Below are 19,942 nucleotides of genomic sequence, written 5' to 3' on the forward strand. Positions count from 1 at the left end.
AATACCCTGGGATCATGACCTGAGCTGAAGGCAGATGCTTAACGACTGAGCCACCCAGGCACCCCAAAAGCACATACTTTAAAATAGCTGAGGTAAAGAGCGCTAAAATCAGAAATGGTAGCAAATCTGGCTAGTTTAAGACCTTGGGATCTGTAACCCGGCCAGTGGGTAGCAGAACAGGTGACATGAAATTATCAGCTTTACTTAGGAGTTAATCAAACAACAAGACTTGAGAAGAATCTACTTGAAAGTTGTTTCAAATGAAGAAACCCCTTCCCCTGCACCTTGCTTCAAGTGATACTTATTAAAAGACTTGGTTCTAGTGCTGTCTCTATCTCATTCTACCATCTAGTAACTCTGACTATATAGGTAAGTCACAAGTGTTAACTCATTTACTCCATCTATAAAGAGATAACAACACATGCCTTTACCCAAGAGGACTATGTGAGGATACAGTAAAATACAAAGGAAAATTTACTGTAAACCATAGAAACCTACTGTTAACCTATTATCAGTATATATTAGTATACTATAATCTAATATACCATTGCCTGTGTTTCAACTAGGACAATAATGAAATCCTACAATACAATTAGAGGTGGGGGTAGGGGTTAGTAAAGGGACAGGGATATTCTAAAAAAGAGGAACTAGCAAACCCCTAAAGAATCTGACCAAGTATCAATACAAGACTTAACAAACGTAATTTTGCCATGCAACTTTTAGTATTCCATTTCATTAATAATGGGTTTCACATTAGCACGTGTGCTACTGTAACACATTGCAGCATCCTTATACAATTTCAGAAAGCAATATTACATTAAAAAAACCCCTTAAAGTAATTCTAAAATCCAGTTATTTAAAAACAGGTCAAAATTAGGAGTTTAGAAAACACTTTAATGCTGTGCATTGTATTCTCCTTTTACAATTTATCAAAGTTTCATTACGTTATTTAATGTCTTTCTCCTTCTCCCCTACTAAATTATAAACAAGTGTTTTTCATATGAAGAACTCACAACCCCCAGAGAACACATCTTGGATTCTAATTTGAGACACCCTGCATTAAAAGTTAAATGCTATCACTCAGGGGATCAATGTAAGTTACAGTATATGTAAAAACAAATAGGATGGATTCTGGGAAGATGGCAGAATAGGAAGCACCACAAATTTGTCACCCAGACAGTGACTGCACTGGCAGAATCTATGTTATGTAACTATTTTGGAATTCTCTTGAATTCCAGAGTGGTCTACTGAAGGCCTGTGACTTCCAGGGGAAGTACTGGATGGTACACTGTGGTTAATTCAGTCAACTTCAGCTCTTAGCACAGTAGCAGCTATCTAACTCCCACCCCTCTGCCCTGTAACAACTAGTTGGGCAAGTGTTCCTGGAGCAGCTGGTGCAAAAAATGCACAAGCGGGGGGGGGGGGGGCAAAAACAAACAAACAAACAAACAAACAAAAACTATCCTCCAAATATAGGGGATCTGTGCTCTGATTGCTAATTGCTGCTTCTGATCACAGGGGTGCAGACAAAGAGGCAGTGGCCATTACTGAACTGCCCCTAATTGATACAAGTCTCTCTCCCCCTCTGGCTGAAGGGACTCCAGAGGATTTAAAGGGCCAACACCTCCTCCCACCATTTCATTTTTCTTTTTCTCCCCTTTTGAGAGCCAGACGCTGAAACTTAGGACATTCAAAGGCAGCCATATATACAAGGGAAATTAGAATGTTACTGTGCATGCCCCCAAAAAAAGACCTGAGGAAGAAGACCTTAAGTTTATACTGCAGACTGATTCTTGGCACAGAGATAACCTACAACAATTAAAAAAATCCCCAAACAACAACAACAAAATAAAAACAAAAAACAGCAAACCTTAGGAAGGGAGGAAAATCTGATTTCCAGAGTTACAGCATCATAAGAGTCAAACGTCCAGTTTTCAGCAAAGAAATCAAAAGGCATGCAAAGAAACAGTAAAGTGTGGTCCATTCAAAGGAAAAGAGGAAGGGAGGAAGGGAGGGAGGGAGGGAGGAAGGAAGGGCCGGCCTTTAAAAAAGCTGGTGCCAGTTCTACTACACAAAGACTTTGAAACAACTGTATTAAAGATGTTCAAAGAACTAAAAGAGAAGGTGGACAAAGAAAATGAAAAAAATGGGAAAATTATAAAAGATAAAAGAAAAATCTATAAAAGATAGAAAACCTAGAAGAAAATCAAAAGGAAATTCTGGAGCAGAAAAGTTCAATAAATGAAATGAAAAATTCAATAGAGCAATTCAAAGGCAGATTTGAGCAAGCAGAGGAATTAACAAACTTGAAGAAAGGACAATGGAAATTATTAAGTCTGAGAAAAGACAGAAAAAGAACTAAAGAAAATGACCAGACAATAAGGGACCTTGGGTCACCATGAAGCAGACCAACACACACATCACGGGAGTCCCAGAAGAGGAGAGATCAAGGAGCAGAGAAAATATCTGAAGAAATAATGACCAAAACATTCCCAAATTTGATGATAACAACAAACAACAACAACACATGAATACAAACATCCAAGCTCAACAAACTCATGGCAGGATGAACTCAAAGAGAGTCACACTGGGACACACTGTAATCAAACTGTTGAGAGACAAAGACACAGAATTTTGAGAGCAGCAAGAAAAAAGTGACTCACTATATACAAGGGATCTTCAATAAGATTATCAACAGGTTTTTCATGAGAAACTCTGGAAGTGAGAAGGCAGTGGGCCAATATATTTAAAGCACTAAAAGAAAAAAAAAAAAACCCTCTGTCAACCAAGAATCCTGTATCTGGCAAAACTGTTCCTCAAGTGTGAGGGAGGCATCAAGATATTCCCAGATAAACAAAAGCGGGTGGGGGATGGGGAGGTTCATTACCAGTACAGCTGCCCTGAAAAAAAATTCTTTGCTAAAGAGAGTCTTGCAGGGCGCCTGGGTGGCTCAGTTGGTTAAGCGACTGCCTTCGGCTCAGGTCATGATCCTGGAGTCCCGGGATCGAGTCCCGCATCGGGCTACCTGCTCAGCAGGGAGTCTGCTTCTCCCTCTCCCCCCTCTTGTGCTCTTTCTCTCTCTCACTCTCTCTCTCAAATAAATAAAATCTTTAAAAAAATAAAAAATAAAAAAATAGAGTCTTGCAGGCTGAAAGGACACCAGAGAGTAACACAAGGTGTTTGAAGAAATAAAGATCTCAGTAAAGATAAATACAAGGGCAATTAAAAAAGCTAGTATTACTGTAGCAATTTTAACATCACTTTTTATTTTCTACATATTCTTCTTTTTTTAAAGATTTTTTATTTATTTATTCATAAGAGACAGAGAGAGAGAGAGAGAGAAGCAGGCTCCCAAGGAGCAGGGAGCCCAATGCGGGACTCGATCCCAGGACCCTGGGATCATAACCTGAGCCGAAGGCAGACGCTTAACCATCTGAGCCACCCAGGCGCCCTCTACATATTCTTAAAGGAAATGTTATCAGTCTTTCACCACTGAGCACAATGTTTGCACTGAGTTTTTCACATATGAAAGATGAAAAGAGTTCTGTAGATGGATGACAGTGATGGTTGCACAACAGTATGAATGTACTTAATATCACTGATATGTAGGGGCGCCTGGATGGCTCAATTGGTTAAGTGTCTGCCTTCAGCTCAGGTCATGATCCTGGGGTCCTGGGATGGAGCCCTGCATCGGGCTCCCTGCTTGGTGGGGAGCCTGCTTCTCCCTCTGCTTTCTGCCACTTCCCCTGCTTGTCTTCTCTCTCTTGCTCACTCTCTCTCAAATAAATAAAGAAAATCTTAAAAAAAAAATACCACTGATATGTAAACTTAAAAATGGTTGTAAAATGGTAAATTTTTACATTATGTGTATTTTACCACAACTAAAAAAATTGGAAAAAATATATGACCTCTAATTATGCAAGTGCATCAAAGGCAAATTGAAATATATTCTACAAAATAACTAGCTTGCTTTCTTCTAAAATGCCACATTCATGAAAGACAGGCAGTGGGGCTACTCCAGATTACAGGAGACTAAAGTGTCATGAAGGCAATGTGAAATCTTGGACTGGCCAAAGGACCTATTTTTGTTTTTCCTATAAAGAACATTATTGGGGCAATTGGCAAAATATAATTAATGTCTGCAGATTAATCTGATACTAGTCTTATGTTACTGTTCATTTTCTGATGTAGCTCATGTACTGTGATAATATTTTTGTTCTTAGGAAAAAATATTTAGTGTTACAAAATCTTTGTATTTGGAGGTAAAAGCAACATGAGGGAAACTTTTGAAATGATTCATAAAAAGTAATATAATTATATAGGAAGAGAAATGAAAAAGCAAATACGGTAGGTAAAAATGTTAAGAATTGGGGGATCTGGGCAAAGGTCTATGGGAATTCACTGCACTATTACTGAAACTTTCTTAAGTCTGAAATTACTTGAAAATGTAAAACAAACTCAAAATACAAATAATATAAGGGCACTGCAGTCAGATATTAGTGGGTGGTTAAAAAGGCTCATCAAGGGAACTCGAAGTATGCTCTTCTGTTTAAGATTACCAGTAAAATGAAAATATATCAAGTCATACTTTAGACTATACTAATGATCAAATGATTTGAGATTAAATGCTCAGATGTTTTGTGAAACTTGAATGGTCCAAAAGCAATAAAAATGGTCTACACTGGCTGTACCTCTTATGTAACTACTCTCATGTCATGTGGGAATTGTTAACTTGTCTCTTGCATGGACAGTAGGTTCCTAGAGGACAAGGACAATGTTATATTCATCTTAGTTAATGACATGATTGGAACAATAATAAAAAATCGAATGAACACCAATCCCTCCAAAGCACATACGTATGTACAAAGAATTTTACACAAATTAGTTATAAAGCATTTTTAAAATATCTTAATTACATGACAGATCCCTACAATTGGTAGAAATAGAGTCTAAAGCATCTGGTTTTAAAGCAGAGTATTTACTCTAGGGTGGAAAAAAGACATTTAATAGGTCAGTATCTGTGTGGAGAACTGGGGCTATGAGAAGCTGAAGTCATTTCTCCACTATCACACAGCCAGAAAAGGATGAGGCTAGGAAGTGGTAGTCAGGTCTCACGATAAAATCTGTGCTCTTCATGCAACTTCAAGCAGCCATTCATTATGCCTTTTTCTGTACCGCTGTGAAAAAGCATAATAATTCCTACTGTGGAAAGCTTTCAAAAATTTAAAAGATCAATATAAATGTACTCTGAAAAGTATAAAACTTCTACAATTAGACTATACACACACACACACACACACACAGTCTATAATTAGGCTTTCTGTCTCTCTATCTAACTTGCCTAATCCTCAACCTCATCTTAAAGTAGTCAGGGAGGCATTATCCCCCATTTTAATAGATGAAGGGAGTATAAAATGTAGAGGTTAACTAACTTGTTTGAATTGCAAAGGTAGGACTAGACTCCAAATCTTACGTCTTCTACTTCTATTTCTATTACATCCTGATGCATCTAAAATGTAAAGTAGTAGATATTTAGAAGAAAAATCATTTCCATTTAAAATGTTAAAATTGGGTTATAGATTAAGTATAGCTTCCAAATGTATTTGAGGACATTTTAATCACTTATAACTAATTTCTATAATGTCCATATTATACTTGATTAATCAGGAACACACGTAACTGATTCCGGAAAAATGAGGCACACCTATAGGCTTTTCACATTATACAACATAAATGATTAATCTACCTTACATGGACTTTCATAGTGTATTTAAAACTTAAAATGAGGCAAAGTAGAATAAATAAGCCTTTCTCTTGTGTACATATCCTCATTTGTTTTTCTAATCTGTTCCCTGGTTTACTGTCTCAAAGAAATATGAGATAACACTAATAATATGAACAGCCAAGATTATGTGCCAGCTGCACGTCCATTATTATTCCTTCAACAACATCTAAAGCTAGTACTACTATCATCTTCAGTGTTAACAGATCAGTAAACAGAAGCGGAAACTGCTCAGAATTACACAGCTGGTAAAGTGGTAGGACTGGAATTCCAAACCTGATCAATCTGCCTCTAAGATCTATCATTTATAACTAAAAGGCTAAGTAGTATCTCAACAATTTCCAAATATAGTGTGATGTTGTTAGGGACACTTGGAATAAGTAAGTCAGAGGTCTTTGAGCAGGAAAGGACAGGTTCCTTATGGAATATAAGAACAGAAACTACTAAAAAATTTCAAAGGATTTTAGGAAACTATTTTAACATCAAAAGATGAAGTGACAAGAGTAAAATAAACTTCTAAATCCCCTACTTTAAAAAAAATACTGTATTACTAAATCCTAGATGCTCGAAGAGATGTTATATTATTACAATATTACAATAACACATAGGCTGCTTACTTAGAATTATATTTTATTTATAAATTCAATTTCTTCTCCAACACAGAGAAAAAATCCATCTGGACTATCTATTCAATCATTTACAATGATTTAACTTTTAATGATTTTCATAAAGGGTAAAAGATTATGTAGGAGTAGTAACATAATAACACAGACTGAAGTCTTAATGTAGTATCTGTAATTTCCCCTAGAATCCTGTTTTGTATTGATTTTCATTTTTTAGGAGAGGGGAAGGGCACTGAGACAAGTAATCACAATTGATATCCCATTTTAATTCCAGTGGAACTTACACAATAAGCATACAATTTTTATCTAGATTTTATGCACAGATCAGTAATAGTAAAAATAGCTAAAGATGCATTTATTTATACTTTAAATGAGATTGAGATTGTTTACAACAGAGATCTAAGTTATTATATGCAATAATACTATCATTATTTTCACTTTGGATGACTTAGTTGATAGGGTAGTTAATGTCTTAATAAGTCATCCCCTGGAACTACTGAAGCTCTGAAGCTAAAAACGTTCAGATTCTCTAACATTTGTCTAGCATTTCATTTTATTTTTTAACTGTCACATGTTACCTTTTTATTTTCAAATTTTTACTTAAACTCTAGTCAGTTAACATACAGTACAATGTTGGTTTCAGGAGTAAAATTCAGTGATTCATCACTTACATACAATACCCAGTGCTCATCATAACAAGTGCTGTCCTTAATACCCATTACCCATCTAGCCCATCCCCCCCACCAGCCTTAAGTTTGTTCTCTAAGAATCTCTTATGGTTTGTTTCCCTCTCTTTCCCACCCCCATATGTTCATCTGTTTTGTTTCTTAAATTCCACATCTGAGTGAAATCATATGGTATTTGTCTTTCTCTGACTTATTTTGCTTAGCATAATACACTAGCTCCAACCACGTTGTTGCAAATGGCAAGATTTCGTTCTTTTTGATGGCTGAGTAATATTCCATTGTGTGTGTGTATATGCACACATTACCCTTTTAAAAATAAACTTTTATTAGAATAATTTCAGATTTACAGAAAAGTTGCAGAGGTAGCATGAAGAGTTCCCATATACTTTACATGTACGGGCTCTTTTTTAACTAATAAATGTGCATGTTATCTAACCAAATGATAGAAAAAGAAATTATTTCCAAAGAAGATAAATATATATTGGGAAAGAAAAAGTTATTTGAATGACACATCCTGTATGAGGATAATGATTTTTATTATCTTTAGAAAATAAAAGTTCCTAAAGCAAATAAAAACTGGTTCAAACAGATTTATAAGTACAAAATACATGATAACAAGTCTAAGGAGGTTCAATATGATGAAGTTTAGAATATGCCCTATTTCATAGTTAACCTAAAAAAATGGCACATATTGAACCGTTTTATATTAAATCCCAAATATTTAATTCCCTAAAAACACCAGCTGAAGTCCAAAGTGAATTACTAAGTCTAACAGGGAAATAATTAAAACAGTTTGAAAAGAATACAAATGAAACATTAAAAGCAAATGAAATTTTTATAAAGAAAAAAGAAACTAATAAAAACCTGTGGTATGGTGGGTAGGATGACAGTATTCTCAGCAGGGACTGGCAGGACAGGGATCACAGGGACAGTGGGAGAAGAGGGAGGTACAGCTTCTGTTGGCTAAAAATCATCAACGACAAAAGATCAGGAAAAATATCAAAATAAAAGAAAAACAAGTAACAGAAAATTTTGTCATAAATTATAGTTTTCAGAAATAACTGAGAAACAGGTAAAATATTAATATGTTACTTCAATTTAAATGAGGAAATGCTCTCCAGAAATTATTTTAGAAATCATTACACCACTAATAATTTTAATAACTGTAATTAAAATGAGTGACTACTTTTTAGAAGTTTCAATGAAAATAATAAAAGACAATGACTTAGAATTTTCCTCCTCTAGGAGACAAAACACTCACTTCAAAGACTACAAAGTATTTTTCCAGCATTCAGAATATTATTTGACTACTTTCCTCCTTGCATTCCAGGAGTCAAAAGCAATTTTATTAGCCCATCAGGCAGGCAACTGGGGCTTAGAAATTCACAAAAGATTCAAAGGACTTAAAAATTGAATCTGTATCACTTCTTAAAATCTATGCTATTGACCTCTACTATCAAGAACTGTAATAACCTGCCTTAAAGTTGCCTTTAAAGGGGCATCTGGGTGGCGCAATCAGTTAAGCGCCGACGCTTGGTTTTGGCTCAGGTGGTGATCTCAGTGTTGTGGGATCAAGCCCAGCGCTCAGCATGGAGCCTACTTAAGTTTCTCCCTCCCTCTCCCTTTGTCCCCCTCCCCCTGTGCCCTCACTCTGTCTCTCAAATAAATAAATAAATCTTTTAAAACAATTGCCTTTAAAATCATTAATTCAACTAACATTCTTTGAATAACTATTATGTGCCAGACATATTCTGGAAAAAAATTAAAAAAAGAACTCTAGTGACATAAACTAAGAGGCTTTGATATTTACACTCAATTACTCTATCTGGCTTGATTCAGTTAATTTTACAAAGATGTAAATGTAAAACAAGAGGTGTTTCGTAACTTGTCCTAATCCTTGTAAACTGTATTCATAAACATTTATTATACCAGTAACATATTCTAGTGTATAAGAAAAACATTAAAATCAAATTGGTAACAGGACAAGGTGCATTAAAAGAGACTTAAAACAGGAAGAACAAATTTGCTGAAATCAAAGCTATGCTTTTCCTAACAGAGAAATACAAAATAAAACTATAATGTTGACCTTCTTGGTCTATCAAATCAGTCAATCAAAATTTGTCAAAAATGTATGGATTCTCTTCAACAATGGTTCTGGGACAACTGGATATCCACATGCAAAAAAATGAAGTTATATCACTCTCACATCATATACAAAAATTAATGAGAAATTAATCAACAACTGAAATATAAATACTAGAACTCATAAAACCAGAAAACATAGCGGTAAATCTTCATGACCCTGGATTTGACAGTGGATTCTTAAATATATCAAAAGTATAAGTGAGGGGCGCCTGGGTGGCTTAGTCAGTTAAGCATCTGCCTTCGGCTCAGGTCATGATCCCAGGGTGCTGGGATCATGCCCCGCATTGGGCTCCTTGCTCAGCGGGAAGCCTGCTTCTCCCTCTCCCTCTGCCTGCCACTCTGCCTACTTGTGATTCCTCTCTCTCTCTGTGTCAAATAAATAAAATCTTAAAAAAAAAAAAAAAGTAAAAGTGACAAAAATAAATGAACTGGACTTCATCAGAATGAAAGTATTTTGTACACCAAAGGATATTATCAAGAAAGTACAAAGACAACCTACAAAATGGGAGTAAATGTTTGCAAGTTATACATCTGATGAGGGTTTAATAGCCAAAATATATAAAGAATTCTTACAACTCAACAACAAAAAGACAATTAAAAAATGGGCAAAGGACTTGAGTGGTCATTTCTCCAAAAGGAGATATACAAATGGCCAATTAGCACATGAAAAGATACTCAACAAATTATTATTCATTAGAGAAATGCAAATCAAAGCTATAACAATATATCACTTCACACCTACTAGGAGGCTGTAATAAAAAAAAGAAAAACAAAAACAGAAATATACAAGTGTTGGCGAGGATGTGCAGAAACTGAAATCCCCAAAAACTGTTGGTAGGGATGGAAAATGGTGTAAGCTGCTGTGGAAAACAGTTTGATGGTTCTTCAAAAAAGCTAACCATAGTAACCATATGACCCAGCAATTCTACTTCTAAGTATACATACTCAAAAGAACTGAAAACAGGGACTTGCATACTTTACATCACAACGTTCAGGATGCATTATTCACAACAGCCAAAACGGTGTAAACAATTCAAGTGTCCCATCAACAGACAAATGGATAAACAAAATGTGGTGTGTGTATGTATATATATATGTATATATACATATATACATATAATGAATAGTATTCGGCCATAAAGAGGTATGAAATTCTGACACATGGTATAACACGGATGTATACTGAAAACATTATGTTTTCAAGTGATATAACAAAAGACACAGGAGTTAGCTTGAAGGGTTTTCATCAGTCAAAATAAAGATAAAATGGCATACACTGAAATAAAAACAGGATTTGAGATTCAAAATAAAGATAACAATGGCATACACTGAATAAAAACAGGATTCCAAGAGTCCATATTGATTTAATAATTATAAAAACAAATGAAAAGAAGAGAAAGCATTTCCTTATAGTAGAATGCCAACTAAAAGATGTAGAAGAAATTCTGGAATTATAAAATCATCACTTGGCAACCATCATAGAAATAATACATTCAAAAAAACATCAATGGATGTAAAAATTCCACTGCTGCTGAATGAACCTTCCATTTCATTCCAGTAGATGAAAGTTTAAATAGGACACATGGACCCACTCAAGTGGGTCTTAAAAACATTTAATTACAGTGAAGAAATCTAGCAGATACTATCTTAATCAAAGTTAACATTACCAAGGATAGGACAAATCAAAATCATGCTACCTGATAGGATATAATAAGAACCTATCACTTCTGAGAAATTCCAGTCGAAGATGCATAACTTAAACCCAACCACCAAACATCAGACAAACCCAAATGGACTGATACTACAAAATAACTGCTGCAGTCATCCAAAGTATCAAAGAAAAAAAGTCAAAGTTTATCATTTTTTTTTTTTTTTAAGATTTTATTTATTTATTTGACAGAGAGACACAGCGAGAGAGGAAACAAGCAGGGGGAGCGGGAGAGGGAGAAGCAGGCTTCCCGCGGAGCAGGGAGCCCGATGCGGGGCTCGATCCCAGGACCCTGGGACCATGACCTGAGCCGAAGGCAGACGCTTAACGACTGAGCCACCCAGGCGCCCCACAAAGTTTATCATTATTTTTAAATAACTTCATTTTTTTAACAGCTTTATTGAGGTATAACTGATATATAAAAAACTTTACCTATTTAATGTAAACAACTTCGTGAGTTTGGAACATATGCATGAACCTGTGAAACCATCACCACAATTAAGGTAACATATCTATCACCTCTAAAGTTTCCTTATGCCTCTTAAATAGGGTCAGATATTAGCTGATCAATAATCTACTTTAACATAAAAATAAGACAGAGCTAAATGCTTATGTCAAATTTCAAGGTCAAGCACAAAAATGACCTCCACTAGGCAGCTGCTCTCCAAAACCCTTTATGATAAACTATAAATCCTTTAATATTACATTTAAACATCACTGTAACCTTGGCTCTAAGCCTCTTCTAAAATCTACCTCCGTTAGATAAGGATCTGAATACCATTTTTAAAAAATCCTAAAACAACTTACACCATCTTAATCCACCCCACTCTATAGGGCAGTGAACAAGTACTTTGAAAAAGAACATATGCTTCTGCCAGTTTCTTAAGAAAGGCAAATCCTTTTGAGAAAGTCTTCAAAAACAAGTAATGTATCAATACATACAATTTCCTAGCCACATCTGATAATCAATTCAGGTAACAAAGAATTATAGAACAACAAAGTAATTCATTTAGTTCATCTGAAACAAAAATATAGCCCTAAACAAATAATAGTAATCAAAGGAAGGCTGAGTGATGCGGAACAGCATAGATGTTAGATCTGATAATAGAGTAAAATAAAAAGGTAAGAGGATAGCTTAAGCGCAGGATTTAGAGCAGGGTAAAATTCTGGGGAGTTGTAGAAGATTCTAAATTGGAAAATGTCACGCTTTAGATTCTAATGTAAACAATGAGGTAGCAAAATACAGTAACCATTATATTTGGGTTATTAAAGAAAAGGGGAAATTCAGCATAAGCATTTTAAACCTGAAAAATCTTACATATATATTTCATTAGACAGTGGTAACTATTATACCATCATCCTTTTCCTGCTCCATTTGTATCACTCAATAAGATCAGCTCCAAAGAGTTTTCTTTTTAAATCATGACCATGTGACTAACAACAGTCTCAGTTGTTTCTATCCATAGCAACACCATGGAATCATTAGCCTCTGAGGCTGCCTTTAGAGACTTGTTTCCATGACAACAGAGGCTATAATATTAACAGTGTCTCAAAGAACACTGCATAAAATTGTAAATTCCTGTACAATAATTGGATTGTACATAATTTAAAAGTACTTTTTCTATGGCAGTATGAAATTGACAGCTTTTGGGAAAATGTTTTAGCATCATTTTTAGAGATTCTTATTAAATTTTTTCATAGTTTTACATTTTAAATTCAATGTAAGATCTTAAAATTATGAAATCAGCTTTTAAAATGTAACAGATTTTCATTAAAGTGGTCTGAAGCCTTATTAGGTACAGCCACGTGCATAATGTGTACTGTACATCAACATTTATGACTATGCACCGCCCTCTTTCATTGCCATTCATGCAACAATAAATGCCCCTGGCCCCTTCCTTAAGAAGGTAAATACTGCTGAAAAACTCTTCAAAAACCAGTAACATATCAACACACACAATTTCCTAGCCACAGCTGATCATCAATCGAGCCGTAGCAACCAGTTCAGTATACGTTCAGGAATGTATACTGAGTGAGCCCACATTTATTAAATTGCATTCTGCTTAAAATAGCTCAAGTGTTTCTTATGTATGCATATGAATACTGACTGATACAGGAAGAGTCAGAAAGGACAATTAGGCTGCTGTAATAATCCAGATTCCTGAGAGGTCATCAGTGGCTTGGTGAAAATGGACATGAGTAGTCAAATCAAGATAGATTTTTAATGTACAACTAATGTTATCTGGTGACTAATGGGAAATTGGGAGTTAGGAAGAACTATTAAGAATAACACCCACAATAGCTATTAAAAATGACTTTTACACCATAGATTTAAGTATAAAAAGATTTGCAAGGCTATCTCAATACATTTTAAAATGTTGTCTCATTAAATTATTTATTAAAATAATTTTCATAGCATAAGATGAAACTGAAGAAAAGATAACTGAAACCATACTACAGGATAATTTATAATTGTTTATATCTTACATCACATGTTATATGAATGAGGTAAACTGAGCTTAGAATATACACAAAGATTCAATAAGGTCTAAATAAATGTATACCACATTTAGGGAAAATGAAGTATGTGAATTAGCAAATCTTTAGATAACAAGGAAAAGTAATTACTCTTGTGCCACTGCTGGTCAGTAAGTACCTTATTTTGTTTTTGTATGGCACAGTTAATATTCTTAATCCAAGTTCCTTTGTTTAAAGATCTACTATGCTGTAATGAGATATGCTTCTCTGATCAAATGTCAAAGAAGCTATCTAAGAAGGGGGCAGAAAACAGAAAACCCAGCAAGCCTTTTGCATGTTTACAGAAGAATAAAATACAGCACAGATTTATCAAAACTCTGCTTGGGAATCACTGTACAACAGGAGTCTAGTATCTTTAGAATAAAGGTATTTTTCATTATTTAAGTCTGACTCTTTATTTGATTCAGATGAATTTTTTTGGGCCACAGTTACTGTAAACAGCTTCAATATAAACTGGTGCAGGGGGAAAAATGTTATTTGAACAAGCTGCATGTGACATCCACGTCATAATTATCTCAGAAGCAAACATCAATAAACCAGGTACATTTTAAAACAAATCACTAATGGTATTAAATTACAAAGTTTTGATTTTAAAATAACAAAGCGGAGATCAGAAAATAGATCTAGTGATTAATAATCCTATTACAGAAACATGGGTACAAATTTGTTACTTCACACAGATCACCTAGTTCATGAATCTATTTCTGCTTGCAAGATTCATGATACTGAGTTAAAGTTTATCATCTTTTTATTATGAAAAGATGGTATTCTATCAGCATTCAGTTCATCACTTTGTACTGGTAGAAGGATAAGTCAACAACCACTAACAATTTAAAGTAAAAAGACCTTAAACTTGGATTTAAAGATATGGTTACATAATTAACAAGTAGGTGTGAAACTACGTACTGCAATATACTTTAACCTGATTTTTAAACCAGAATATGGTTAGAGAAACCTGCACAGCCAAGGACTTCATGATTACTAATGTAAAATGGGCTCTCAATGCGTCCTAGTAATCATGCATTTACCCTATTCTATTTCATTCTTCTAGAAGTCCCTAATGATTCCATCCCCTGTTGACTTTCTTCTACCACTTACTGTTTCAGCCATACTGACCTCCCTGCTGTTCTCCAAATATCCTAAACATGTTCTGGTCTCAGTCTTTTATTTACTAGTTCTCTGCCTAGAATGCTTTTGCCCCAGGTACCCACATGGCTCAATTCCATTACTTCTTTCATGACTTTATTCAAATATCAAATACACATAGCAGATATTACTAAAAGATTTTTCTTTGTGCATGGGTAGCCACTACCAATCAGAAGGTGTTCAAAATGTTCTATCATTTGATGAACTTAGGACAGAAGTCTCAAAAATATAAAAATGCCAAAAAATTACCAGTTTCATGTTTTTCTCTATCTAGCAATAGCTAACTGCCTAATAATGTCCTATTTGAAAATAAACATGTTTTGCTCAAGTATATTTGCTCAATAGATTTTTTTTTTTTTTTAAGACTTTAAGTAATCTCTACAACCAACGTGGGGCTCAAACTCACCACCCAACATCAAGAGAGGCATGCTCTTCCAACTGAGCCAGCCAGGTGCCCCCTCTTCTCTTTTTAAAACTGTATTAGGAAGTACTTCTCACTGACAGCTTATATTTAAAAACTGTGGTGCCCATCTTCCAAACTTCTAGGTTCTACTAATTTCAACCTGTCCCTAGGTCCCTACCACATGTGGCAGCTGCTTCCTGTGGTTACTATCTGTTTTACTTTGGTATTCTCACTTTTCCTTTTCAGTTCTCCAATTCTTGTTTAAGCCCTCCCCCCCCCCCCCCCCCCCCCCAATTACATTCTGTTAAAATAACTGCTGTGGCTCCTGTTTTCCTGGCTGGACCCTGTCAAGGTTACCAATCCTCTGGCTAAAACATAATTCTTTATCATTCTATGATTAGATTGCTTCTCCTACCTCTAGATTCCTTATTTTTAAAAAAACAGAGTATTTTGATAATGGTGGTGATGAAGCTGGTAATGATGATTATCAGGTATTATTAGGCCTTTGCTTGTACTGTCTCATTTAATTCTCACTAGATCTTGATGTGGATAACACTTGCATCCCTATTTTCTGCAGGTGGAGGAAAGAGACTCAGAGAATTTAGGTGTATTTGTCTAAAGTGCCACAGATAGTAAATGGCAGAAGAGATTTAAACTCAGGCCACCATCCTCTAAAGACAGTTTGCTCAACCAGTACGCTACACTGTCTTTTTAAAATACTTCAAAATGAGTTATTTTAATTCTTATTGTTACTATCATATTTTACTACAAAGACAATATATAATACCCCAAAAAAAGAAAAAGAATACTTTTTCAATCCTTAGCTCAAGGATTGGCAAACATTTTCTAAAAAGGGCCAGATAATACGTATTTTAGACTTTATGGGCCATGTTTCTGTATTGTAACTACCCAACTTTGTGCTGTAGAAGCTTGAAAATAGCTATAAGCAATATACAAATAGAGACGGCTGTGTTCCAATAAAACTTTATTTACAAAAACAAGTGGCAGGCTGGATTTGTGCTGACTCTCACTTTGGTGATTTAAAAAAGAAAAAAAGGCTGATAAGATTGGTGAAGAAAATAGAAAATGACTTTAAGATACTCAGGCTAGTTTGTATTAACTACAATTGCTTTAATGTCTTGCAGTGCTTTATCTATGATAATAAAAATATGCAACTCCTCCCATAAGATCATGGAAGTGAGAATAAAAAAGCAAATAATACATATGGAAATTTCAAGTCTCATCTATAGTTCTTTAAAATATTTTTACAAAAAAGGCCTATGTAATAAAACAGTGTTCTTAATAACTGAAAGAATTTAGGCTCTATACTGTATGTAGCCTTTCAGTCTGGGAGTGATTAAAATGACATGATTTTTCCTCTGCTTCTCATTCCTACCCCCCTCCAAAATCCTGCTTATGGTATTTAGTATAGATGAAGCAATTAATTCCTAAGATTGGTATGCATCTTGTTTATTTTACCTCTAGCTTTCAAAATACTTTCAAACTGATTTCTTTTTCAAATTTATAACACTTTGATACATTAGGAGGTTTTACCAAGATCAGTCAGAGTTAAATACAGAAAAATGAGCCTACGGTCTGTTTTGATCCAAATCTCAGATTATAATCTCTAGTTATTTCTCTCAGGACCAACAAAAAATCTGTAAGGCAATCAATTGGTCCTATTCTGTCATAACAGTAACTGCTTCACACTCCATAGCTGCCTGAAATCAACAGCCACAGTTTAGATCTCACAAAAACTAAAAAATATTGTTCAGAAATAGGATTAAATTGGGGTTTACTAAAGGATAAAGAATTAATAGGCAGGACTCCTTTTAAGAGGTAAGGGAGAAAAATCTTTTAAACACATTTATCTAGAGGCAGAAGAAGTTGTGTTTAGGCTTTCCTAAAATTCCACTACCTCCAGATGTCATTGCCAGTTGGTTTATACTTGCACAAAATAGGTCCAGTCTTTTTTGATTGATTTGCATATGCCTGTAAAATTATTACATCAGTTGGTTTATTTAAAGTTTGTTAAATAAGGTGATAATTGTAGGCTACTGTTCTCCACATGGTCTGAACAACTATATTTACCTTTATAAATTTTAAATTTTGATATAAAAATGGAGGACTGAAATGTAATCTACATTAGAGTGCCAGGAAGTACAAAGAATAACAGAAAAAAATCTTTAAAGAAAATGAATCTAAGTCAAATTTTAACGATAAGAATTTAAATTCTTCATATGTATAAGAATACTTCATATACTTCACATGTATAAGTAATCCAAAGTAATTTGGATTACTTTGGAAATATACATGATTTTACAAAATCTTGTAGACTTTTTTTAATTAAAAAAATTTTTTTGCAAAATTTTAAGCCATAGTTCTATATAAAAATGGCTTGGGAAATTTACAGTGGCCAAACCATATTCAGAAGCTCCAAACTTCCTTATAGCCAGCATCAGATTAAATGAAAATAAACAAGTATATAACATTTGTTTATTAGTTCAACAAATATTTATCAACTGCATTCACCATGCTAGGCTCTGGAGGGATACAAGAAAATACACATCTTGTACTATCAGCTCTTGTGACGCTTATGGTTCAGCAGCTAATATTAAACAAATCATTACCAACTGATTACCTGAAATAAATTGATTATAGTTGTGATAAGAGGTATGAAGTACAAATCTCATGAAAACAAACACTGCTTGAAAATACAGGCAAAAATGTTGCAAAGGCTGAATATCTTATCCTGACCCCATGAGAAGTAGATAATTTTCAGCACTGTTATTAACACATTATTTTAAAGGTTAACCTTAAAATTTGTTTGAATATATTAAAAATATGTAAGCTGCAGCTTGTGAAATTTCTTTCTACCTATCTGTCCTTGACAAAAGGGCCATCTAACAATCATGACACTATACAGAAGTTACAAATATGAATACAACACATTTCCTATTTATAAAGAGCTTATATAAAGAAATTTCATTAATTTAGTTCTTTATTTAGTTCTTTAAGCTATAGCCAGTCTAATCTCCATTAAGATATTAATTTAATAGGCTTTATTTTTTAAAGCAGTTTTTAGGTTCAAAGCAAAATCGAGCAGAGTTCCCATAGAGCCTATGCCCACACACATGCATAGCCTTCCCATTATCAACATTTACCACCAGAGTGGTAACATTTGTACAAATGACAAACCTACACTGACACATCACTATTATCCAAAGTTCAGGGTTCACTCTTGGACATTCTATGGGTCGTAACAAATTTATAATGACATTTACCTACCAATATAGTATCATACAGAATAGTATCACTGTTCTAAAAGTCCTCTGTGCTCTACCTATTCATCATCATTCTTCCCTAACCCTTGGCAACCACTGATCTTTGTACTGTCTCCATAGTTTTGCCTTTCCCAGAATGTCATATATAGTTGGAAGGATAGGGTATGTAGCCTTTTCAGATTGGCTTCTTTCACTCAGTAATATGCATTTAAGGTTCCTCCATGTCTTTTCATTTCTTTTTAGTGATAAATAAATTCCTTTGTCTGGATGTACCAGAGTTTGTTTATCACATTTTGGTTGCTTGCAAGCTCTGGCAATCATAAATAAAGGTGCTATAAACATGTGTGCAGGTTTTCATGTGGACATAGGTTTTTAACACATCTGGGTAAATACCAAGGAGTGCAATTGCTGGACTGTATGGTCAAATTGGTATTTTTAAAAGGCTTATATAACCACTGTAAACAATTATTTTTTGTTTAATCTTCATCTCTACACTTTTCTAAAGTGTCCTACTGTACAAATAACTGGGTCTTAAACATCGTTTGAACAAATTTTTAGTGGAACATACAGGTTCCCTGTAAGAAATTCCACAATATTCTTCAGGTGAAAAGGGAACAATTAATTTTAAAATCTATTCATGGTATCAATCTTACCATTTAGCTTTAGTGGCCTTTTGAGTGGGCAATTAAACTTTGCCAACAGGCAGCATCTCACAACCAGTATAAAAGAGCTTTTATCCTAACCTTGATTTCTTGGTTAGTCAATATCCAAAGGAGACTATTTCTAACTATTCACCTAGAAACTATCCTATCAGAGTCAGCATTTCCAAAGTAGTTTAAGAGGACTGTCTACCTACTTTCTATATATTCTAGTTTAATACAAAGGCATTATATTGCTGAATATAACCAACTTCATTCCTTAGAGATGAAGAAAAATACATAAATTTGATCTAACACTTCAAAATACAACTATCATTAGGCATGAGTCTAAATGTATGAAACATGTATAGAGGAAGGTTAGGCCAAATCAGAATGGTCCGAAGTGGAGATGTCTTGGTGTGACTATTTAGACCTGCTGCCTGGTGGGAAAAAGCAGCAGATAAATGGCTATAAATGATGTACCATATGCCTCTGTTTGCCTGGTGTTGTCCCACTTTAATTATTAATAGTTTTCTCTTTCCATCAAAAGTACTCCAGTTTGGTCGATGAGTTACACAGTCATCTTAAGTACAGGGAAATTGGTTTCTCTTTTCTCTCTCTGTCTCACCTCCTCATGAGTTATCTCTTCCCAGAGGGTTAAACAGGAAGAGAATCATCAGCTAGAGGATCAGAATAACACTAGATAAAGTGTGATATATGTTTCATAGAAGGTCTAAGGAAGAAATTCAGATAGATAAAAAAATTTACAATAATAAAGAATCAGATAGTATTGAATGCTATAAGGAAACAATTTTTAAAGGTAAGAAGACAGAGTAATGTTTGGAGTGAAAGAGTACCTGCAACCTTAGATAAGAATCTTGGCAGGCCCTGTGAAAAGGCACAGATAAGATGATATCTAAAGACAGTGAGGGAATGAACCATGAGAATATCTAGGGGAAAGAATGGTCCAAGATAAAGGGAACATCAAG

The 19,942-nt window shown here is 34.6% G+C and overlaps 1 protein-coding gene across 12 annotated transcripts in view; it reads right to left on the reverse strand.

Annotated features, from left to right (window-relative positions):
• The window catches only part of DLG1 (discs large MAGUK scaffold protein 1), a 259,668-nt gene that overhangs the window by 116,731 nt on the left and 122,995 nt on the right, over positions 1 to 19,942 (reverse strand). For 7 of the 12 annotated variants that reach the window (XM_021692592.1, XM_021692591.1, XM_021692589.1 and 4 more), the window contains one exon: positions 7,956 to 8,054. The exons of the other annotated variants lie outside the window; for them this stretch is intronic. In XM_021692592.1, the coding sequence (XP_021548267.1) occupies positions 7,956 to 8,054 (99 nt within the window). The remainder of the gene's footprint in view (positions 1 to 7,955; positions 8,055 to 19,942) is intronic. 12 annotated transcript variants of the gene reach the window in all.

This window comes from Neomonachus schauinslandi, chromosome 1, assembly GCF_002201575.2.
Source record: "Neomonachus schauinslandi chromosome 1, ASM220157v2, whole genome shotgun sequence".
NCBI lineage: Eukaryota > Metazoa > Chordata > Mammalia > Carnivora > Phocidae > Neomonachus > Neomonachus schauinslandi.